This window comes from Haliotis rubra, unplaced genomic scaffold, assembly GCF_003918875.1.
Source record: "Haliotis rubra isolate DU_JTF1 unplaced genomic scaffold, ASM391887v1 Scf48, whole genome shotgun sequence".
NCBI classification, from domain to species: Eukaryota; Metazoa; Mollusca; class Gastropoda; order Lepetellida; family Haliotidae; genus Haliotis; species Haliotis rubra.
This window is the reverse complement of record NW_025767168.1, coordinates 1370315-1396122: the sequence shown is the minus strand read 5'-3', so window position 1 is coordinate 1396122 and position 25808 is coordinate 1370315. Positions and strand designations below refer to the sequence as shown.

General features: G+C 42.3%; 1 protein-coding gene across 1 annotated transcript; it reads left to right on the top strand.

Moving 5' to 3' along the window:
• Positions 1–1548: 1548 nt before the first annotated feature.
• On the top strand, positions 1549–19988 carry LOC124291025 (putative amine oxidase [copper-containing]). Its single transcript, XM_046727927.1, has 3 exons — positions 1549–1719; positions 6090–8199; positions 19344–19988. Exons 1-3 carry the CDS (start codon positions 1622–1624, stop codon positions 19638–19640), a joined length of 2505 nt encoding a protein of 834 aa, XP_046583883.1. The 5' UTR covers positions 1549–1621; the 3' UTR covers positions 19641–19988.
• Positions 19989–25808: the final 5820 nt, after the last annotated feature.

The window sequence follows — 25808 nt, the reverse complement described above, 5'->3', positions numbered from 1 at the left end:
TCCAAATGAGCGGCCCTTCTGGGTGAAGAAACACCATAACATTGCTTGCATTTACAGGCGCAAAACATTCTCAGACACTCACTAATACATTGTTGTCGTTGCATGGTGTCATATTCTTCGATAACATTTCAAGGACAACTAGCCGTTTCTATACAGTAAATTTAAATATTGTCTGGCTCCAATCCCATTCAACAACGTTGGAATGCTGCATACATTCGTTTTCTTATGTTTGAAAGAGACGTCGTGTTCCAAAGTAATTTCAGACTTTCATAAAATATTTGACGGAAAGATTGGAATTATGCAGTACACTCCGTTTATATTTCTGGAAATACTTAATTTGGATATGGAACATTTGAATGTAATCTCCACACGCTAGCATCGTTAAAACATCAATTTAGGTGCGGGCATTTGTCATTCAGCTTCAGTAACCTGCTGCTTATCTCGTCCAAAACCTTCCTGACATATGTAACGTGCAATGAGAGTTCAGCCTTTTTTTCTGGTAAGCATAACCGTTACGAACCTTTATGGTGCTGGAGAGTACACATGCGCATCTCACAGTGTCGATATTATGTGCTGTTTTGGCCCAGCGCCAGTATTGTTGACCTGACTTCGATGGGGATGTAGGATGGAGGCGAGAGAGAGAAATCGAGATTAGCGTTGGCGTTTTGCCCACTCCCCCTTAACAATGAGAATACAGGGAGATCAGCGTGTGACGGGCGGGGGGAAGGGCTTTGCCTGGCGGGGCTAGGGCGTTGAGGCCGAGGTGATGAAACAGTCTATATGGCTTACTCATGTCGGCTTCTGCGTAATATTCACATATTCTGTGGGAAGGTTGGTTATTGATTTTGTGATATTAGACAGTGTTAGTCAATCTCCCGCTATATGATACTAATGTCTATTACTTTAAACGGATGTTGCTTAAGGAAGCATTTTATTACTTTGAATACATACTATTTTCGCTGCGTTGTTATGTGTATAATGTATGAAGTATAGTCTTTTAAAGTACCATGTAATTTCAGAATTTGATAGTTTGGATTCAAGTAGTAGTTAATTTGAGTGGTTAAGTTCAGTTTTTAAAAGCATTTACTGTTCAGTTAAGCGAGTTCATTTCAGCCAATAGTTGCTCCTGAAGTCAGTTATGCCCACCCGAGAGGGAATGCGTGTCGTTGTCACCGGACACTGTCCAGCAAACTAGCCATTCAGGTGAATCGAACCCCAGCGTCCACATACATAACACCCCACAACCCCCTTCAGAATATAAACAGCAACTTGTGGGCAGTGTCTGAGGCGAGCTGCTGATTGGCTGAGAAGGTGGCAATTCTTGTTCTGATTGGCTGAGAGGAGCCGTACCCCCACAGATTCTGAATGGACCAACGTTTCCTTCGAAGTGCACTAGGGCAGTGAATTCCTATAACAACAAATGAGAACCCTTCGTTTTGACTTGACAAAAACACATGTCATCTATTGGGAATCACATGACCCAGATACAGCAATTATATCCGAGTGGTTGTACAGAAACAGTTAAAGCCAGCAACGCGCGTAGGAGCAGCAAGGAACTCCGGGTCCTCTGTAGAGTACATTTGTTTACATTTATATAAAAGACGATTGTGCCTCAATTCCTATGTCATTCCCGACGAAGACGCTCGAGTACCTTCATTGTGGACAAAAGATGCCCCTTGATAGCGACTCAAACTGCAGCGCTACAACTGCTATGTTAAGGTGAGCTATTAGTATTAATACTTATTATAGCCATTAATACTGTTATGATAATCAATATTATTTATTTTAATGTACTCTATTGTTAACCTACCATACCAAACTAAGTTTGTTTTAAAAACGATGTATATGACTCTTATCTGTTCATGAATCTGAGATGCATCAGTCCTCAAGACGACGGATCATATTTCTTTATGTATTTGTACTCTTGTGTCTAGCTACCTGACCCTCCGACCTGTTATATATATCACGTGTCCGTATCAACCGCCTACAGATGGCGTGGAGTATCATTTGTTAAAATAACTCGTATAGATCTAACGGTACAAACTCTTGCTGTCATAAATAAACATTCACTTCAGCGTTAAGTCAAATATTCCATTCATAGCTAAATGTGTTTTAAGCATGTATCGATATTGGAAAATATTTGTCTGTTACATGTATGGTGCTTTTAAGTAGTATTTCAATATTTGTTACCTACACATACTGCAGACACTCCGTACTTGTTGCCCGAACACTGTCCCCAACCTCCACCCCTACCGAAGGCAACACTTTCCCTAACCTCCACCCCTACCGAAGGCAACACTGTCCCCTACCTCCAACCCTACCGAAGGCAACACTGTCCCCTACCTCCAACCCTACCGAAGGCAACACTGTCCCCAACCTCCACCCCTACCGAAGGCAACACTGTCCCAAACCTCCACCCCTACCGAAGGCAACACTGTCCCCAACCTCCACCCCTACCGAAGGCAACACTGTCCCCTACCTCCAACCCTACCGAAGGCAACACTGTCCCCTACCTCCACCCCTACCGAAGGCAACACTGTCCCCAACCTCCACCCCTACCGAAGGCAACACTGTCCCCAACCTCCACCCCTACCGAAGGCAACACTGTCCCCTACCTCCATCCCCTACCGAAGGCAACACTGTCCCCAACCTCCACCCCTACCGAAGGCAACACTGTCCCCTACCTCCACCCCTACCGAAGGCAACACTGTCCCCTACCTCCACCCCTACCGAAGGCAACACTGTCCCCCTGATCCACCCCGACCGAAGTATCGCGAAACACCATACATACATCTCTCTTTGTTCGAACAAATAGCTCCCACTCAGAAACACTATCTTTCCGTAAACCGCAATACACTTTTTTCCTCCGCTGATCCGTGATCCCGTCTGTTCATCACTGCCATTATCACCATGTCCACCCATGTATGCCTTCCTTACAAGACAACATATTGTATCATTTACTGATAAACGAATCTATCAAAAATCGTGTATGTCTTAAGCGATCTTTCCATAATCCGCTTTGTCCCACATTGTCAGCATATTCACAGCTTACCTTCCGCGTTCATGTTTCAGACTTTTGCAATGCATTTCCCGAAATCCTAATTACATTCCCTGGAAATTACAACACGTGTAAGGTTTCAATACAGAACATTCTTCGGTTATAGTTTTCAGCGAAGCATGAGTCATTTGACGTTGCTTCGAGAAATGAATGAATCACTTTTAGTTTTTATTGTTCCGATACATTCCACATACCAGATGGACAATCACATGTTTGTCCATAAGGTTGCCGTAATACACGTCTTCATTCTTTACCAAACAGAAACAGGATATACGGCCCTAGGGGACTTTAGATTAAGATTTAGACAAAAAAGTCCTAGACTTTCCTCCTGTCTCTACACTTGACACCACTCTTGTTGTAATTGAGATACCCATGGTGTTTAGAGACAGGAAGCGGAGAGCACCAGTGACGTATGAAAAATTCATCCGGTCTTGACTTGGTAATTATCATTGTGTCTGCGCAGGAAAGCTCTTATTGAAGTTGATACAGACCATACCAGTTGATACAGACCATACCAGTTGATACAGACCAGTTGATACAGACCATACAAGTTGATACAGACCATACAAGTTGATACAGACCAGTTGATACAGACCATACAAGTTGATACAGACCATACAAGTTGATACAGACCAGTTGATACAGACCATACAAGTTGATACAGACCAGTTGATACAGACCATACAAGTTGATACAGACCATACAAGTTGATACAGACCAAACAAGTTGATACAGACCATACAAGTTGATACAGACCATACAAGTTGATACAGACCAAACAAGTTGATACAGACCAGTTGATACAGACCATACAAGACCATACCAGTTGATAAGTTGATACAGACCATACAAGTTGATACAGACCAAACAAGTTGTTACAGACCAAACATTTCTGAAAGTTTTAATCAAACATCCTGTATCACGCATAGCCTCATTATATAAATATGCATCATGTACCTACAACCATTCATGAAAGCTCACTCATATTCTCTCATACGCGTATTTGAGACAGTAACAAAGATTTGCATTATTTGTTATGTTCTCCTGTGTCATGGATGTTATCAAATCCGCATTCTTAGCACAACACCACCCACAGCGGATACAAACCGGATGAGTTTCTAGCCTTATTAATCGGTATTGTACACCCTGATTCTTCTGAATGAAATTCAAGTTTCATGTGAAATATATTTTTCCAATTACTGCCGCATAAGCATATGTGGACCAAAGAAGTTTAGGTTTCATTTAGATCTGTTGTTGATGATGACAGATATACAACACAATAATGTAATTATCCTAAATCACATTTCAATTTACGTAAGACATATCTTTGCACGTTTTACGTCAATGTTTATGACGCCACAGTGCCCCAAATTGCCCGCCTAATGTTTCTGTTCCGAAGTCTCATATACTACTGATGGCATAAAAAGACGATAGTTTTTCTTTCCAGCGGTCGTACCCTAGAGCTACAGCGTAAGACTCTCACATATAGCCAAGCAACGCGCCCATTCAAATACCACATGACTTGTACAAATGGACGTTCCATTGATGTCTTCGCCGCTGACGCCCGTGCCAATTTGTTTTGCGTAGCATGGCTACTGCTTCTGAAACCCCTAAACCTGTCTCTCTCCATCACAACACTGATGCCGTTAAAGCAGAAACAAGCGTGGGCGATAATCAGCACAATTCTCCGCTTCCATGTCAGAATACAAAGAGCAATGACCAATCTTACTGGCAACATGGTTACGGTAGAAAATAATACAGATCGTATTCAAGTTAAGTGAGGCCGTTTATGTCTAATAAGGTTAAAATAAACAGGATTTATTTAACTACTTAATAATAATACAAATAGATTATTATATAAGCAAAACCCTTTCCACACTGACAAGAAATATCTTGTACGATTTCAAACATATGGGTTTGTGAATAACTAAGAAATGTGATAACATCAAGTGTTTGTTATAAGGAGAGCATACATTTCTAAGTACCCTTCCTTAGGCTTAAATGCTGAAATGTTGGTAAATAATGCAGGATAAAACTTATGACAAATCTATATCTACAGAAGATGTCTCATCAAAAATACATGAGGTAATCATAAACAAAAGCGATGTGTACCCAAACTGAATCGTTACCTATGATTCACATTTGGCCTTGTCCTCAACAGAAGAGGTCAACCGGCCACACATCACCAATCACAGCTTGTGTTATAGCAATGTTTACCAGTTAACGGCTCAAGCGTAACGGACAAATGTTGGTTTTACGCCTATTTTATCCCTGGCGCACGGGACCTTTCTTTCGGTGATTCAACTGCTTAACAAATATGTGGTTTGACTGTAAAATAGTGGAGTATTTATAGCACGTTATGCTGCGTTAACACAAACATTGAGTCGCTATTCCATCTCCCAGTTCGATAGGCAAACGTTTCCATTGGAAATCTACAGTACAACATATACCAATAGCTGCCCCTATAAATCTCTCGTAAAAAGGATATTTGCCCTTGTTTGCGAACATTAACATTATAGTGAGAGCTTTTAGGTTGTAACGCCAACTACAGTTACAAAGCGTAATGTCGATCTTTGACGTGTCGAACGTACGGTTGTGTCGAAGTAAAAGCTGGATCTGTATATTCCAAATTAAGTCATCATTTTGCAACTGTGGTGAAACTCCGATCAATCGAAATATTTACGTAGGTCCCATCAACTTCGAGACAATAATATATGCCTGCATTTATAATATATCGTGGGTCCGGAATGCCTCAAGTCGAAACCAGTTACAATGTCAGGTGAAGTTAGGAAGCATAGTATGGCGGAAAGCTGCGGCGTATCTGGGATTCGAACACACGACAGGGCATCATTTATATGCACATTTATAGCACCTTGAAGAGGCCAGAGCATGGTTCGATATTCTGCTGTTTGACACTTTCAAAGGTTTCTTAATTCTTTCTCTTTCACACAGTTCTTGCTGAGGTGTTTCCTGATACCCACTTGCATGTTTTGGCAACTACGAAGATGCTAATTATATGTTTTGGTTTCAGAATGAGCAAAGATGTGACGATTATCAAACACAAGGTTAAACGACGGGACATCTTAGAATTCATCCTCATCGCCATCATCCTGATGCTCTTGACAGCATTGGTGGTAACCTTGGTGGTTCTTGGCCAGACCTCGCGAACCATCGAAGACCATGATACCATGCCGTGCCAGCTTGAACAACGCAGCTTCGCAAAGGACGAATACATCCGGAGCCCAATCCACGCCTTCACAGAACTGAAAGTGGAGGAAGTGAAAGCGGTCATAGACTACCTCATGAAACAGAAATCTCTGGGTCTTTCCACTTTGGAAACGGCCGAAATCAACTCCAACTTCATCCACAGCGTTGAGTTGAAGCTAGCCCCAAAGCAGGAAGTGCTGGAGAATCTCGACAATGGAGGACCTCTTCCTGTCCGTCAGGCTAAAGTCTACATCTTCATGGGCAATGCGACTCCACCTATGGTGCAAGAATACATTGTAGGCAATCTGCCGGACATTTCCTTCCACCAGTTGGCTGAAAACCGTGCAAGAAAGACTCAGGTTCCCTACACCATGAGACCATTCTCTCTTTATGAGTTTAAAGGGATATATAGGTACATTCTTCCTCCAGTGGCTCGCAGAGCCAATAAACTGTTAAATGATAGCTATGGTGCCACGCTATTGGACTGCACGGATAAATGTCTACGATTTTCCATGACACCAGTTTCAAGTGCGTTCATTGGGGAAGGCGAGAGGAAGGCATGGTTCTGGCTGGCGTACGACAAAGAGTTCTTCACTCTGCTGCCACTGGACTTCCAATTCCTGGTCGACATGACGGACGTTCATCCAAACAATTGGACAATTCAACAAGTTTGGTACGCTAATACGTTATTTCCTTCCCTCGAAGATTTGTTACATAAATATGAACATAATCAAATAAACATTACTAAGGTGCCGTACCCAAGTAGTGATGAAAAAGACTTATACAGTTCCCTTTATCTACGGGGACCAACCTTTCCGCGCGAAGACCTACACATGCCTCGTCACTTCCAACCGAATGGTCCCAGGTATAAGGTCAAGGGCAATCAGCTGGACTATATGATGTGGCGGATGAATTTCAGAATGTCACCGACCGTTGGAATACAGTTATTTGACATACGATACCAAGGAGAGAGAATCCTATACGAACTCAGTATGCAGGAAATTGCTGTGTTGTATTCTGGGCATAGTCCGGCTTCCAGCATGCTTTATTTTGCGGACAGTGCTGGTTTGTACGGAACAAGATCTCGTGGTTTACTTCCTGGAATTGATTGTCCCGATTACGCTACGTTTCAAGACATTGAGTTGTTCACTTCCAATGAAGGTGGTATGCGGAAATTCGAAAACGCTTTGTGCATTTTTGAACAGAACACACAGCTACCTCTGAGACGTCACCGCGCCTACAGCCGATCAGGCGCCTTCTACAACGGCCTTTTAGACACGGTACTCGTCATTCGTATCGTCATCTCCGTCATTAACTACGACTACGTCTACGACTTCACCTTCCACAACAACGGCGCAGTACACGTAAGAGTCGTCTCCACTGGCTACCTCACCACGAGTTTCTTCTCTCCGGAAGAAGCGCGTTATGGAACCCGCGTCAACGACAATGTCGTCGCCGGCATGCATCATCATCTTTTTAACTTCAAAGCGGACGTGGACGTGAAAGGTGTGAGGAACAGACATCAGACTTTCAACATCGAGATGGAAAACAAGACCAATGACTGGTCAGACGGCGGCAACAGCAAACACACACAATTATTTTTCAGCAAACACATAAAACAGACAGAAAAAGACGCTACATTTATATATGACTTTGAAAAGCCCCAGTATCTTCTGTTTTCCAACGCCGACAAAACTGATAAGTATGGAAACCTGAACAGTTACCGGCTGCTGCTGCATGGGATGACGAAACAAAACCTTCCGTCGTGGGATGGGTTCGAGAGTTCGGTCACATGGTCGCGCTACCAGATGGCGGTTACGAAGCACCACGATGAAGAAGAAACGAGTAGTTCCATGTTTGCCATGTGGGATGCAAGAGACCCTGTTGTCAACTTCCAGAACTACATCGACGACGATGAGAACATCGTGGATGAGGTAAGAAAACACATTTGTAACTTGTAAAATGGTAAACACGGGAGTGGGTTCCAGTATGTCCATGCCACTCTTGACATTTTGCCACGTCAAGCTTCGAAACAAAAAGGCCGTTTCTTCAAAGAGGTCATTTGTGGAGTTTGAGGTTTATCAAGTGTCATAAATGTCAGGGTCAAAATATGAGAACGTTTACCTTTCTGTGCCAGGCATATATTTAGTGTCACTTTATTTTGCGAATTGATAACGATGCATGTCCTGGCCCCGATTTCTCGAAACAAACTTAAGTCTGAGTTTCAACTTAAGTTCGAGTTTTTACTCAAATTTGAGAAAATGCATTTCCCACAATGAACTAAAATCGATATTAAAATCAAACACAGTGGACAATTTGAGTTTGGTGGATAGATTACTTAAGTTGTTTGGGCTTTTTTATTTCAAAAATGCAGTTGAGTTAAAAATTCAGCTGTTTCAAATTGTCCAACTCAGTTTGAAATTTGAGTAAAAACTTAAGTTTGTTTCGAGAAATCGGGGCCTGGTTGACATCAGTGCTCACCAAACTGTCTCGGCAGTCTTCAGTTAGATATATGTATCTTAAACTGTCAATGCTTTGGTGTGCGTCGGACCACCTGGACAGTGGTGATCAAAAACGCTTCTTTTGGGGAGGAAGATCAGGAGATGGGTAGGGTACTAGTCTATTAGATATGGTTATAACTGAATAACAGGAACACCGACGCATACAGAGCAGCGCATGCGCAAGGCCGTATTGCATCATTCGTCCATGACATTGAGTCGAGATGCTGATCCACCTAGTTCCCAGTGACATAGACATCCCTTTCCGTGACAGGTCAAAAGTATCTGTCCAGGAATATATATTCCAATCTGTCTTATCTAAATAGATGCTATGTGGGACCGAATCAGGATAGACTTGGAGATTACCACGATCTCAGTAAAACTAGCGTTAGTTGTGGCAGGATTCTTAAACGTCCAGGCGATAAACCTAAGTCATACGTGATATCAAATTTTGCCACTGCGATACAGCTCATTTAATATTCGAGCAAAAATGTCACAGATATTTACAAACTTCCATTAGTCCGACGTCTCCATACATAACTTTATCTGCAAATGGTTAAAGCATGTACATTTTCTTCGTCTAAAATGATTTTCCCCGACTGATAGCTTGGTTGTGTATTGAAACCATGCCAACATAACCTTACTACGACCGCAAATAGCAAGAGAAGGTTAACAAGTCTTCAAAAACAAGACGTTTCACGTAAATAAAACGATACAATCATTCAACACTCACCGTACTGGGTATATAGCATATCCTGTCTCAAACCTTGCAGACTTAAAAACAATTACGGCACATTTGAAACATGGCGAAGAGGGTGATGTATTCCGTTGGACTTTCTTAGCCCAGTGACCTATATTATTGGCAAAGATACGTAGTAGAACATTTGGCTTGCAGCCCAGTAGGAAAAACGTAGATTCCAGAGGTTTAAATATCAAAAATAATGTCGAAACTGACGAAAAACATACATTTCTCGCATTCCCATTTCAGCATGTTGTGTTTATATATAATATTCAGATTAAATGACCGAAGAATTATCTTACGGGGGGCATGTAAACAAATTTAACACTATTTAACGTCTGATATATATTCTGTGCCTGATATTTTACTCTGTTGGGAAAATAAGCATTGTCTATGTGTGCAAATTGTCTTCAATATATAAAACTATGGCATTAGAAATCGCCACTAAAGACGTAATTATACGATTCCGAGCATGTCGTAAGAATTTTTATATAAATTGCTATCAATCAAATAATACATAATCGCCGCTTTCTGTCACAAACTTATGCAAAGGAAAGTCAAGATTAGAAATGGCCTATATCTGTCTACTGTGAATTTTGTTTAACTCTTCACCAAGGCTTTGAATTATGTATGTTAGCCTGTTAAAACAATATTTGCCCAATATTCGTTTGGCGCTCCCCGAAATCTTCGGAGAAAGATGTGACACCAATGGCTGGAGTGAGTGAGTGAGTTTAGTTTTACGCCACTTTTAGCAATATTCCAGCAATATCACGGCGGGGGACACCAGAAATGGACTTAACACATTGTGCACATGTGGGGAATCGAACCCGGGTTTTCGGCGTGACGAGCGAACGCCTTAACCACTAGGTTACCCCACCGCCCCACCAATGGCTGGAGATGATGGAGGACTGACATAGGAGATAGTGTGTTGAAATTTTAGATAATGATTAACTTTATATCTTTCCATTTTAAGATACGATTATGAAATTTTTAAGCAACTAACTTGATAATGATCTTGAAATATCGGAATACTATCTTCCGATTTCAGCTTATAGTGTTAAATGTTATTGACGCTTACTTCTTGAAGATAATGTACATGTTTTGTTAGTTCATTGCAATAACTGGAAATTCCACCTTACACTCCTTTAAGAAACTGGAATCTATGAAAATAGAACAAAACCCAAATGGCCCTAAATGGCTTTCATACAATCCTCTTGTGAGTCAGTCGAAGGGGAGTATTTGGACCCATCATATTGCATGGATCTAAATATGGACTTCAGACGCTTCATTGCATTGTACAATTACCAATATATCTGTACGTGAACCTTTGCATGAATGAAGCCTCATCTCTCTTTTCAAGTCGTAAAAGGATTGTGCAGTAAAATCTATTGTCATTCCTGAAGCAGTAAATTTACCTTCTATTTCAAGCTTTCGTGTGTTAAAAAATATCCAGTTGGCCGCACCTGAACCGCGACCCTTCGCGTCAATGTGTACGAGCGCTATATTTCTATGTCTAAGAAATCACTAACGTTCGGCCATATATAGCACAATGCTTATAATCCATGTCGTTGTATTTTATCACATCTGGCCTATCAAATAATACAAGTAACAAATCCTTTTCATACCCATTAGAAATCTTTGCATAAAGCAGAATCATTGTTAGGTTCCGAATGAATCAATATCAAACAGCGATGATAACCCAGTGGTGGGACATGTCATGAGTTTGGGTTACGACTGTCGTAAATGCATGTTACTGTATGGGAGTTACGACGATCGTCTTAGCGCTACGACTGTCGTAAATGCATGTTACTGTATGGGAGTTACGACGATCGTCTTAGCGCTACGACTGTCGTAACTGTATGTTAAAGAATGACAGTTACGACCGTCTTAGCGCTACGGCTGTCGTAAGTGTATGCTAACGAATGACAGTTACAATCGTCTTGGCGTCACGACTGTCGTAAGTGCATGTTAAAGAATGACAGTTACGACCGTCTTAGCGCTACGACTCACGTAAGTGTATGCTAACGAATGACAGTTACGATCGTCTTAGCGCTACGGCTGTCGTAAGTGTATGCTAACGAATGACAGTTACGATCGTCTTAGCGCTACGGCTGTCGTAAGTGTATGCTAACGAATGACAGTTACGATCGTCTTAGCGCTACGGCTGTCGTAAGTGTATGCTAACGAATGACAGTTACGATCGTCTTAGCGCTACGACTGTCGTAAGTGTATGCTAACGAATGACAGTTACGATCGTCTTAGCGCTACGGCTGTCGTAAGTGTATGCTAACGAATGACAGTTACAATCGTCTTGGCGTCACGACTGTCGTAAGTGTATGTTAAAGAATGACAGTTACGATCGTCTTAGCGCTACGACTGTCGTAAGTGTATGTATGCAGTTAACGAATGACAGTTACGATCGTCTTAGCGCTACGGCTGTCGTAAGTGTATGCTAACGAATGACAGTTACGATCGTCTTAGCGCTACGGCTGTCGTAAGTGTATGCTAACGAATGACAGTTACAATCGTCTTGGCGTCACGACTGTCGTAAGTGTATGTTAAAGAATGACAGTTACGATCGTCTAAACGCTACGACTGTCGTAACTGTATGTTAAAGAATGACAGTTACGATCGTCTTAGCGCTACGGCTGTCGTAAGTGTATGTTAAAGAATGACAGTTACGATCGTCTTGGCGCTACGACTGTCGTAACTGTATGTTAAAGCATGACAGTTACGATCGTCTTAGCGCTACGACTGTCGTAAGTGTATGTGAAAGCATGACAGTTACGATCGTCTTAGCGCCACGACTGTCACAGGTCATTCGTATGGACGTATGTCCTGACACCACAATTGGGTGAAAGAATTTCAGCGTGCGAGTGAGAGAGTTAGGAAGATGACCCCCGCCCTGGTGAACCCACCACAAGCACAACAAAAGAATACACTGATGCCCACCACAACCTGGTACTGAACAAACAAGCTCATTACACTCAGTGGGTAAGCGGAGACCACAAGCTTCTCGTCTAGGCCACTAGAAACTATCCTTCATAAAATCTACATTGATCAAAGGTGTGTGCCCGAAGGGTTTCTAAAATGACGTGGGATGAAATGAAGTCTACCCTGGTCACTACCTGTAATGCCCTGGTAACCAGATATAATCACAATCCAGAAAATGTTCTTTTTAGGTAAGTGACAGGTGACGAGACCTGATGTATAACTCTGGCCGAATCTGTGAAGTGGAAACACTTGAAGCACCCCAACCCAAGATGTCTAACCAGTCAGACCCAATAAGGGCAGCATTTTTATTTTCTGTGTTTCTCATCGCCGGACCGACCCTTCTAATTTCAAGGTTTTCTTGCGTTGATCTGATGTACCCCGTAGCTGCACTTGGATTTAAAAGATTTTATTTTAACAAATACATTGTTCCAGAGAATGCTTGGATATAATAAGTATGCTTTAGCCTATTAAAAAATATATAAATTGCCCGCCACAACAAAATTATTTTTTGTAAGATATTTTTCTCAGGAACAAATATAAGCTCCCCCGTCTGTTATATTTTCATCGTTAATCGCAGTCTGTTATCTGTTAATGTCCCTTCCCTACTAACAACTGATGCTAAAACAAATATATTTAGTCGCTCGGGAACCGGTCATGGCACACCAATTAATGATCGAATCTGAGTGAGTTTAGTTTTACGCCGCTTTTAGCAATATTCTAGCAATATCACGGCGGGGGGACACAAGAATGGGCTTCAGAAATTGTACCCATATGGGGAGTCGAACCCGTGTCTTCGGTGTGACAAGCGAACGCTTTAACCACTAGGCTACCCCACTGCTCCGGGAAGAGCAGGGCGACAAATCTTTTACCACCTGAATACGACTGCAAAATAACCATTCCTTGGTTCGGCAGTGGGGACATTATATAACACTGTGGTTTACCATAGTTAGTCCCTCCCTAGCCCCAGGTACTATATGGTTATTAAGAATCAAATTACTTATTTCGACTAAAATAAACATATAACCTTTGAAAGCACCGTGTGTATATACAAAAACGTATGTTTGGTATTGTATCAAATTATTTCAAAGATCCCTTTGTTATGTAGCCGACAGGGTTCAACGGTCACGCCATAAACTGTCACTGTACTTTGTCTCGGCTCTCTTGCCCCGGCTGTCTTGCCCCGGAGTCTTGTACGGGATATATTACAATCTCATTCATAGACCAATTATTTGCACAAATGCAGCGCCACACCACGTGGTAATAATTCAAAGCCGACAAGAACGGAGCTTCACTACACATTACCATTAATATCAACCATTTCCTGCGTTGCACGTACGTCACAGAGAAGAGAGTCCTTCAACAGGAATGTCTGATTACGCCACCTGAAACCTGGGAGGGCAGCAATGGGGATCATCTCCAAAGTTAATGTTCATCTGTAAGATGGGGTCGTCTCAAACATCGTTTGTGGGACACTCTCTCAATTTACTCTTTTCACCAATGAAATATCCTGTTTATTGAGACTAGATAGTTTATTAGGTCCATCTACATCGTGTAAGAAATGTTCCACAATTAAGGATAATCCTAAATATTTTTTTCATAAGCTATAAGATAAGAATGTTTTTTTGTGTGTTACTGGCACTGAATGTGTTATATTTAGTCAAATCCGGGCAATACTCGACTTGACAACACACCCGTATGGATAACCAATAAAATGTTCTTGTTGTTTTACGCCGCAAACGTCAATACCAGACATATGACAGGCATTCCCGTCCAGACAAACTAGTGACAGATAAATATTATGAGCATTTAGCAATACCCCGTCGTGTTATGAATACAACCGAACCTCACCACCCATTCCAGCTAACGCCTCGTACGACAAGGTTGCTGGGGGGGGCCCTTCTAACACGGAACGACCGCCTCTGTGGTGTAGTGTGGTTAGAGCGTCTGCCCGGAGAGCGGAAGGTCGCGGGTTCGATGCCCGACCGCGTCATACCAAAAGACGTTAAATTATGGTACTTGTTGGTCCCTGCCTGGCGTTCGGAATTAATGGGTACAACAAGGACTGGTCGGCTCGGAGTCAGTATAATGTGTCTGAGTGGGGTATTCATGCTTCACTGCGGCGTGGTATCTCAGTGGGCTAGCACTATAAAACCAGCTTAAGTCTGGGCTAGTACAAGCAGCCGCACATACACATACACACGCATGCCCGTCGTCATATGAGCGAAATATTCTCAAGCACGACGTTAAACCCAATTTCACCTCACCTCACCTCTAACACGGAACATATAATACACTGGTCACTGACCTATGCATGTTAACACAGGTAACTGAATACAAATGTCAAGGTCCATCACAGCGAGTCAAGGTCGGTGACCAGAACCATAGGCGGGGTACTTACTTCAAGCATGACTGCCCACGGAAGGACAATGCGATCCTCCTACCCAAGGCCACTATCCTTAACCCTATATTTACTGAGACCGTTAACAGTGGGGCACAACAACGTTATCCCACTGATAAGCGTATCTCACTGACATGAACGTCGGCCGCACTGTATGAACGTCGGCGATGAATCAACGCGCGCGTAGACGTTTACATGCATCATGAAGTTCCTGCATGAGCGACGACTGATTGAGGGGAAACTTTTCATTGCTGTGAATGCACTCGGGAATTTAACGCGTTTGAACCTGGTATACATCATTGTACATTCGTAGGAAGCATGTACACTCTGGGAGTGACATTAGATTAAAACACGCTCTCTTCGCCAGCTGAGATCTTCTTAGTCATCCAAATTATCATTTTGACGCAGCGTGCTTAGAGGTGTGGTGAGAATGTCAAGGCCACGGAGGAACTTGAGGTCAAGGCCTTACATAGTACCGTGCACAGGCTGGTACCTGTGTTTATACTGGAGTTATACTGCAGTACATGCAGATCGTTAATCACGTGAAATGACAAAACGCCATGTGCTGCACGCGTCACTTTATGTACAATATCACTGTATATTGAAACATTTTATCGTATTGACATGTTTCGATTATACGCTGTCAGTCAAAATATTGTATTTTCTCTTTGACATGGCAAGGCGGGATCAGCTGATGATTAAGTATAACGTGAATCACGCCACTTGTAGCACGTGGAACACATGCTTCTCGCCTTGAACTGACGTCTGGCCTCTTGACTTCTCCACACAGGGTTCTAGTAGGGTGCAGCAGGGATATCCGGAGCTCATCACACACTGAAACGGTGGTCACGTGACCTAAACTGCTTATGGCACATGATGCGCAAATTTTAGTTTCCACAGTTCTGTGTTACCAAGAACAACAAAAGTTCCAACCTTTGGTACCTTTTGGTAATTGGTCCACGGTCAGTTTTGAATTTAGGGGTATGCTATAGGAGTATTCTCGGTTTCTTGGTTTTATATATATATATATATATATATATATATATATATATATATATATATAAAGAAAGTGATGAGAATACCGAGCGTACAGTAGTACATATATAAGAAGAAGTTTCTGAAATAATCACACGACACGGATCTTCTCCAACTTGTTTCACTTTTATCTTCAGGGAGATAAAAGTGAAACAAGTTGGAGAAGATCCGTGTCGTGTGATTATTTCAGAAAACTTCTTATATATATATATATATATATATATATATATATATATATATTTCAAACTATTTTTAGCCATCACGGCATAGTTGCACTGTACAATGTACAATGAATGCAATTTTTACATCTATCAAATACGTATGACGTGTACCGAAGCCGGAACAAAACTTAGCCATTTCATGGTGACTTGTAATGTTACTATACATGCCAACTTACAGTATTCTCAATGGTGGGATTCCTGAAGCTGACACACGGACATCCTCGTGGCACTCATGTAAACCATACAATGTATTACCGGATGTCCCATATGTACCAGGACCTACCCAGCACACACTCTATATATGGCGTCTCTACGTCATCGTTAATCGTCTGTTTGATGAGGCTGCTATTTCGATGCGTTGGTAAAAAAAAAGTTCCATTTTCAAACGCAGGACCTTTCATTAGGAAGCAGGACTTGTGTCCCCAAAACATGTTACAATAACTCAGTGGCTGCGTTTTGTTTCTTATAAGCATGTCCGTTGCCTGTCTGTATCGATCAATATCCTTATCAGTGTCGACTGTTTTGAGTTCAGCAGTACGGGACTTGTCATGAACTTCATTTGAGAATGGCATTAATGCGAAATCAAGCGAGCTTTCCTTGCTTGTGTAGCGGCCATAAAATTTCCGAGTCCCGTGCTGGGATTCGAACCACGGACCTTCTGATCAGAAGTCGGACGCCTTGTCCACATGACCAAAGAGGTTAACCCCGTCAGCAAGCTGACAAGGTAAGGATGTCATCTGTGGGATGACTCCACGCCCTGCTACATACTCCCCCGTCAACAGAAGGCACGTCCTGAGCCGCATAGTTGGGTACTGAGGCTTATTTTGCTCAAATTTGATATGAACGTGCTCAGCCCCGTGTTGGGCGCCAATGTAGCGGCCATAAAATTTCCGAGTCCCGTGCTGGAATTCGAACCACGGACCTTCTGATCAGAAGTCGGACGCCTTGTCCACATGACCAAAGAGGTTAACCCCGTCAGCAAGCTGACAAGGTAAGGATGTCATCTGTGGGATGACTCCACGCCCTGCTACACTTGCATCAGGCAAGAGATGCTGTGTTTCATGGTCATGATTTTGTTGTTGACAAATGTGAAGGTGGGCTACACACACAGATTTTAGATATTTTTAGCTTTTAGCAATATTCCATCAAAATCAAGAGCGGGGCACAACAGAAATGGTATCCACACATTACACCCATTACATCCATGTTGGGAACTGAACCCCGGTGACGGGCGAACGCTGTACCTACTAGGCTATGTATCGTCCAATGCTGAATCACTTTATCAGGATGTTAAAATTAAAATTGATGCATCACAAACTGTTTGTTGACGTTCGTCAACCGACAAGTGCGACGTTTAGTCCACTCAGCGGAGAAAACTGACAAGTATCATCATATATTTCATAGCCATTCCTGAAGATATGGATAGCTTATGAAATTGGTGTTTCATTAATGTCGCTATCGAAACTGCAATGGTGAAAGTTCACACGTTATGTGCTCATGATACAGCCGGAAACGTAAAATTGACTCATTCTGCTTTTGGCCAAGATTTATGAATCTTTGGAAAACAATATATCAACATTACTAAATTAGCTTTCTTATCAAGTATACCTTGTTATCATTAGTTAAATTTAGATGAAGGTAGGAAACAACATCGTTACTCGAAACCGGAAGTGTTGCGGGCAAAATGACCAGGTTCTGTCTGATTGGTCTGATTGTATAAACGCCATCTATGTACAACCGCCAGCTACAATATTAAGGAAACTACAGTATCCTTGTTTCTGAGTTTAACGGCAAATTTAACTCATCCACGTATCACCCACGCTTATTGACATCAGCCTCTCTCCCACGTTGTCACTGCCGTCGTCAGTTTTCAATAATGATCAGTGGAAGGATATGTGGTATCTGTTTAAATACACTGGTATCGAGACGTATCTACATCCTTTGGGTACAGTTAGATTGATGTTTCCCATTTAATTGGCAAGGGAACGGTGAGGCAGCGTATTTAAGGCGCTGTCCTTCTGGGTATTGCTCTAAATATGGTAATTCCCCCGAGGCGATAGAAAATAAAACTCGCTGCGTGGTCACACCGTGGTCACATCGTGGTCATGTCGTGGTCAGGATGTGGTCCTGTTATCTAACATTAGATCAAACATCCAGGGTACATTGTGATCGGTCTGGATCCTGTCAACTGAGGATAATCCCAGCGGGGGCGTGTGTACCTTTTCAAACTGTGTCTCACCCACGTGCATTGATGGGTGCTTGCTAAAATCTAACGGTACTATTACATGTTCTATGGATGAAAGGATTTGACATGCGCCTACCACCTGATTTACCCTCTTCAGTTCCTGCTTGCGACAAGAACTCGCTGTGAATAGAGATGGGTTTTTTTAAAGCAATAACCTTTGTGGGTGGAAATGTTTCTTCTGTCACTGATCTTACAAGAATTACCTAATAGTATCCTTCCTATGTAGACATATAGAGGAACATTCCACCGGTACAGGAAAGAGACCTTTGGTCGTGATAGACGACCAAGATGATGACGCTATTTATGAGGTCTCAAGGACCACATTGGTGTCCTCGACAGTTTGGTTCACACACACACGCACGCACACACACGCACGCACGCACTCACACACAAAATACAAAGAAAAACGTTGAATTGTTCATAACTAACCCCATTCGTAGATGATTTTACGGTTCATATTTTAACCTTATTGTCGTATTTGGTTTAGATTTCAATAATGATATAAGTCGGTGATATTTCGTTCGAGATTATCTGGTCTAGATTTACTACCACTATGTAGCGGCGATATTGCGGAGTGCGGCTTTAACAACTAACAAACAGCCAAACAAGCAGAACACGCAAAGAAACATTTCGTTCTATTTGTAGTAGCTTAGTGGTTAAAGGTCGCTCTCACCGCTATAGCAGGACCAGGTTCGATGTCACCTGGGGATTCATTGGGTCAATTCCTTATGGTATTTCCCCACTCCGACACATATGGGATATTGTCAAAGCACTCTCAATTTCTCTTCATATTGTATACTACTCAAAAGAAATTAAGGACACCCAAATCTTTTATGTTACTGTTGTAAATCTGTCATGGCGTGCGAGTTGCAATTCTCATGTTTAACAGTTTTTGCTGTCCATATGAGCTGACATTTTTTTTTAATTTTAGTTTTTTGTTTTTTTCAGGATCTTGTTGCCTGGGTAACCCTCGGAACCTACCATATACCCCAGACAGAGAATGTCCCAAATACTGCAACTACCGGAGGCCATCTGTCTTTCCTGCTTGCACCGTTCAACTATTTTAAAGAGGACCCCTCAATGGGATCACGTGACGCCGTTCGGGTTACGCCATTGGACAAAAAAAATCCATATTCAGGTGCAGTGGTAGAACGGTACGGATTGAAAGGAACTTCAAAATGTTCACCACCGGAACTTCTACCTGATGAACTTTTGCAGAAAAATAGTTCTTCCCTGTTTGCCTGAATCGCTTAATCAGAAAACATTTCCACATTTCAATGCAAACCTAAGAAACGTCACATCCTAATACGTAGGTACAAGGACGACATTGTCTTTGTAAACGTGACCACTCCAAGCACTTCGAATCGCATTCATGTCTTCTCCTTTGACTAATTGTAATTACCCGATTCTCTATCCGCCCATGCCGTTCATTCGGTTGCATTCGATTGGCTTCAGAAGTTGAGTGTTACGGTGTATCCCTAGAAGGTAAAATCTACAACCGCAAACTAAACGCTTCAAGCCACCATCATCTTGTTTCATTTTGGTTCGGCGGAGTAGCCTTGTGGTTTAAGCGTTCACTCGTCACGCCGAAGGACCGGGTTCGATTCTCTTTATGGGTACAATATGTGAAGCCCATGTCTGGTGTCCCCCGCCGTGATATTGCTGGAATATTGCTAAAAGCGGCGTAAAACTAAACTCACTCACTCACTCTTGTTTCATTAACCGATGGCGTTGCCAAGACCCCCTTCAAGAATATCAATCTGTTTTGTCTTCCAACAACAAAATTACTTGTGTCGAGTGAATTCATGCTTTCAAATCCCTATCAAACAATACATGTTTGTACGTACAACCTTAAGACACCTTTGAGGTAACTGGTCTTTTTAGTGAAACGTTGCCTGTATTTATATCTGATACAAAATTCTGAATCAACGGCCAATCGAATACACTGATAATGAGCTCTTCAGAAACAATCCGTCCAACCTTAGAACCTGAACGCGCAGGAAAGTGCAACCTCAGTTGTCCAGTGCATTATAACTGTACAGTAAAGTGGATAAATGAATGTTCATTTCATTAATGAGGAGCTATAATGCCTTGGAGTAACGAGGATGGTAAAATGTGTCAAAGGCAAGCATTATGTGGTGACTCGTAGAGATGCGGCCATCTCTTTGATGACCAACTGTATTTTACGATATATTACCACCATTTACCTACTAGGTACATTTATTTATTGAATATGTGTTCACAGAAACAACTCCCAGGTGCCGCTCATATGATTCTCAGACCCTACGTTTCCAAAAAGTTAACATTGCTTACGTACATGTTTCATAACATGTCTCAATTACATTTTCTTTGTCAAAGTATCCAACAGTTCACAAAAACCTATTTAGAAGTAGTTATCGTCAAACAGTCACCGCCCTTCATCAGTGTATGAAATAAGGCCCAGCTAGCCAGCCCGATGGTCGGGTAAAAATCTTAGATGACATGTTCCATACATCTGAGTAAATCACAATATTTTGGTGTCTGGTCTGGTTAAATCCATTTTGGGCTGGTAACATTTTGAAGTTACCAGCCCTGATGTCTGGCTGGGTTTGGGGCTTATTTCATACACTGCCTTCATCCTTCCTAAAGGCTCTGAATTACATACATGTTTACCAAGTATTTATCAGTCTCTCTTGGCTCAAAAGTTGAAATTACTTTCACTGAAACAATCTCAACTTAACTGGTCTTGACGGTAAAATGTTTACGTAAAACACAGCCAAGGAATGCAGTACTACTCACTTCCACAGATATTTGATTTGAGGTTTATTAATAAGCCTTTATCTTACACATATGCCACGGTGGGTTGTGATGATGCAACACTTGCCGTCTACGTCAGTGAAGTATCCATATCGCCGGAGACGCTCTATCTACTGAACCGGTTCACCTTTTGGGTCTGGCAAGAAGGTTCTACCTTAAATTCCACAACGATACTTTCAAAACGATATGTTTTTGTTAAAAAAACCTAATCTCTGCTCTTCGTGGCGTCGGTGAAGATTTATCGGTTTCCAAACACTTTCTCGCGTTCGCTCCCGCTGTCTGTCGACGACGTCGGAATGCCACTAAGTAATGGCGAGAACAGACCCCCTGGCTGCCTGTTCTGGTGGGAACATTGTCACTATTTATGACATTTGCGAATCAGTCGTTCGTGTTATCGCCTTTAGACCAAACAAATTTTATTGGTGGAATAGCTAATGTGAGTTTTACTGATAGGCGTTTGGCAAAAACAAAGTAGCCATTGATAGCTGACGGTATAAACTAGTTTGAACTCAACTTAACGACTGCATTAGGAATGTTAATTCATGCGTTGGTAGGAATAAAATGATTAAACCCAACTGAACCCTCTTTACATATATTAGGATCATATTATGCTTGGAAGCTTTTCAAAACGCAAATATAATTCCAAATGTTTTGATAATATTTGTCCTTTATACCAAAGAAAATTGCCGATGACGTCATAGCGTGTTTGTCTATGCGATTGCACCGTTGTGAGAGCCTGTGAGATGAAGACCTATTTGTTTATTGTACATGCTCAGACATGTACATCATCATATATTTATTAGCATCGTGTATGACAGATGTTATCATTTCCTGTTGGTGTGATAAGGTGATAAAATTTAATTTAATGAAACAGAAAGATAACAGTAATGTTATTTGGAAAGATTTAAACAAATGAAAGGCATGGCATTGTCGTGTGTGTAATGAAGTACGTGTTCATAGCAGTTGTTTTGATTATGGCTTCTATTTAAACTGTCGTTGACAACCTGTTGAAGTGGCCGTCTATTTTACGGGCGCTTCGGCCTATAAGTAATTATTAACGCGTTTTCAATGTACGGTGAGGGGTGATACCGTCGTTCGGTAGTGCTCTCGATTCTTACAGTCAACAGTCACATGGGGGTGGGGGTGGGGTGAGATAGAGGTGGAGGGTAAGTGGGGAGGGGACACAAATATTTGATATTTGATTCTTAAATGAGAATGAGCTGCAGTATCATCAATCAGTTACAATATTGATATTTGATTTACATGTTTTCTTTATTATTTAGATTATTTTTTATTCCATGAAATGTTACAACCTACGCATGTTTCCACCAAAGTGAATTTTACAACACAAGTCGTGAGAAATCTCATATTTCAAACGCAGGTGAAAAAATACACCATAGTTTCCATTGTAAATACTTCATTTAGCCTTCTGTTAAGAGACACTATATGTTTTTCTCAACAGTTGTGGAAATTTACACCCGAGTTATGTTAAATCACAACTGTATGTTCCGATTGCCTTACGTTTGGTAACGGGCCTCCTTCATCGCATAACCAAGGATGGCCGACATACACTAGAGTATATGCATGGGCGGTGTTCATGAATCAAACGTTGTGCACATACTTGTGCAATATTTAATACCTCTACTATTATTGCATATCATGTAGCGAGCTACATTCATCTGATGTCGGTTAATCCCGACATCTCGTCACATCACATGGCATACTTTCAGTTACGTATGTACATTTGTCGTGAAAGAGACGAGGCCAATGGAAAGTGGTATTCTCTGCAAGTTTGATTCAAGAAATTAAAAAAACTTTCTGTAAATTAATCTTGCGACCAGTGCTCTTAATGTTGAGGGACTTGGCCTAGATTTTCGAAGCTCTCTTAGCGCTAAGATAGTCGTAAGTTAATTTTAATGTATGGCACTTACGACTATCTTAGCTCTAAGAGAGCTTCGAAAATCTAAGCCCTGGTCAATATTTTACGGGCGGGGCGGTCAGATTGGTCTCAGGACAATACATGTATCATATTTTGCCGACCCCCCACCCGCCTTCCCAGCATTTCATGTAACATATGTCATACCACCCCACCCCTGTACCAAATGATTAGTCCCTAACACTAAGGTAAAAGTTCCAATTTCAAACATGGCAAGGTCTAATCCTTTGATTTGGAATGTATGGATAGGAACTTGACTCATCAAACTGAATGCCAAACGTGCTGTCAGAAATACAAATATACTGTACCTGAAGTCTTTATCTGTGCAATAAACTGTCTCACTATCGTGTGTGTATGTCGTGTTCTCCTTGTGAATCTCCTCAGTGGGGTCAGTCGCATCTGCCTCCTACAGAAGACGAGTGAATTGTGTTTGTTGCTTTACCGCGCACTCGGCAATATTCCAGCTGTATGACGGCGGTTTGTAGATAATCGAATCTGGGCCAGACAAACCAGTGAGTGACATCATGAGCATCGAGCTACACATCTGAGATACGATGACATGCATAAACCAGGTCAGCGCGTCTCAGCACCCTTCACGTGAGTTACGGTTTTCATGTGAGGGAAGGTGGTTTTACGCAGCTTTCAGAAACATCCCCGCAATATCACGACGAGGGACATCCAAAATGGACTTCACTCATTTTACCAATGTAGGGAATCGAACCCGACTTAATGCATAGACTAGAAAAGTCTTTTGAAACACGGCTACGTATTCTCCACCGCCACACTGTAGATCCTACGACAAGCTTTGGCTGCTGAAGACCAACTCTTACCCGGATGTTAACGGTGCGGAGAAGAGACTTTCGTCCCAGTCAGAGATGGTCATGCTTTATCCGAGCATAGTGTATGTACCTGAATCTGGGGCAGGCAAACGAGGGGACAATAGCATGAGCAGCTGTCCATACGGTTTTAGGACACCTACAGGTGTACAGTTGGATCCACCTGATTCTCATTTAAATCATTGTGCTTGACTGGAAGCACTGGGACCCGTTCTATCCCGGGACCTCAAACAGAAGGATATTGCATCAGTCAGACCTGCCTGTGTTGAAGTCTGGTGGAATGGGGGTAGGGATTGTCAGTCGGAGATCCCTTAACAGTACTAGCTGGCGTAGTGGGCGAGACGGTGAACATGCATACCTCTTGGGGACCATGCTATAGATGTTTGTCGTAAGATCATGGGTTAGTAGGCAGGATCGGGTTCGTGTCACCATATTAGTCGCATGAGACGTTGCTCATATCACCAGCATATGGACTGCATGGTCCAGAACCGATTATGTGCAGGATGGTGTGCGTGGGTGCGAACGTACGTGGGTGCGCGCTTGTGTGCTCAAGCGTGCGTATATGTTATCTAAGCAGCACTCAGCAAAAATAATCCAGCTATAAGGCGGGGGCCTTGTGATTAATGAAGTCCGGACCGGACAGTCCAGTGATTGATATTGTGAGCGACGATACACGTGGCCGGGTACGAGGACACATAGTCTGTTGTAGAGACCCTGAAATAAATATACCCTGTGCAACCCATGAAAGTCTAGAATGTGTGGCCAGTCTAGAATGTGTGGCCAGTCTAGACTACCACAGTCTCTGAAATTGAAGAAAATCTCTGTTCTCCTAATTATTGTATATTATTTTAATTTATGGGGTGGTGGGGTAGCTTAGTGGTTAAAACGTTCGCTCGTCACGCCGAAGACCCGGTTCGATTCCCCACATGGGTACAATGTGTGAAGCCCATTTCTAGTGTTCCCCGCCGTGATATTGCTGGAATACTGCTAAAAGCGGCGAAAAACTAAACTCACTATTTTAATTTATAAACTCAGTCTGGTTTTTTCTGCAAAATAAGTTTCAGGGACTAGATGTTAGTCTATAGCACACGCTATGCCCCTAGTCGGCGACTCATTTAAATCGCGCCTTTCGTCCAGCATACATTGTTTGGATCAAAGTCCGACCCGGAATCCCCGGCGGGGCCAGGGTGCATTGATAAAGTTGGAATATAATAAACAATGAACTGTATTTCCCAATCCGTCGACTCCCAGTGACGACCGTGACACACGTATTGTTGTTATACGACGGCCGTCTGTAAATAATGTATTCTGGACAGACAATCCAGTGATTGACATCATGAGCTTCGATCGACGCATTTGCGATACGATGACATGCATCAGCCAAATGAAAGTCACCGAGAATAACCCCCCGATCTCCTAAGTCGTCTTATTCTAGGCCAAATCTAACGTTTTTCTTCACGGAGTTTGCCTTAAAGTTTAGTTCTGGCATACAGGTAGTTGTATTTGGTTCGTTCAATGTTTCTGCTGAATTTCAACTAGCTTCAACTAAGTTGAAACGGTTGAAAAACTTTTTGTAGTCTTATCACGTCGCTTTGCGCAATATAGCAGCAATACTGACTGACTGAGTTTGGTTTTACGCCGCTTTTAGCAATATTCCAGCAACATCACGGCGGGGGACACCAGAAATGGGCTTCACACATTGTACCCATGTGGGGATTCGAACCCGGGTCTTCGGCGTGACGAGCCAACGCTTTAACCACTAGGCTACCCCACCGCCCCTACTGCAGCAATATCGGGACAACAGAAAAGCGCTTCACATAACGTAACCATGTGTGGAATCAATCA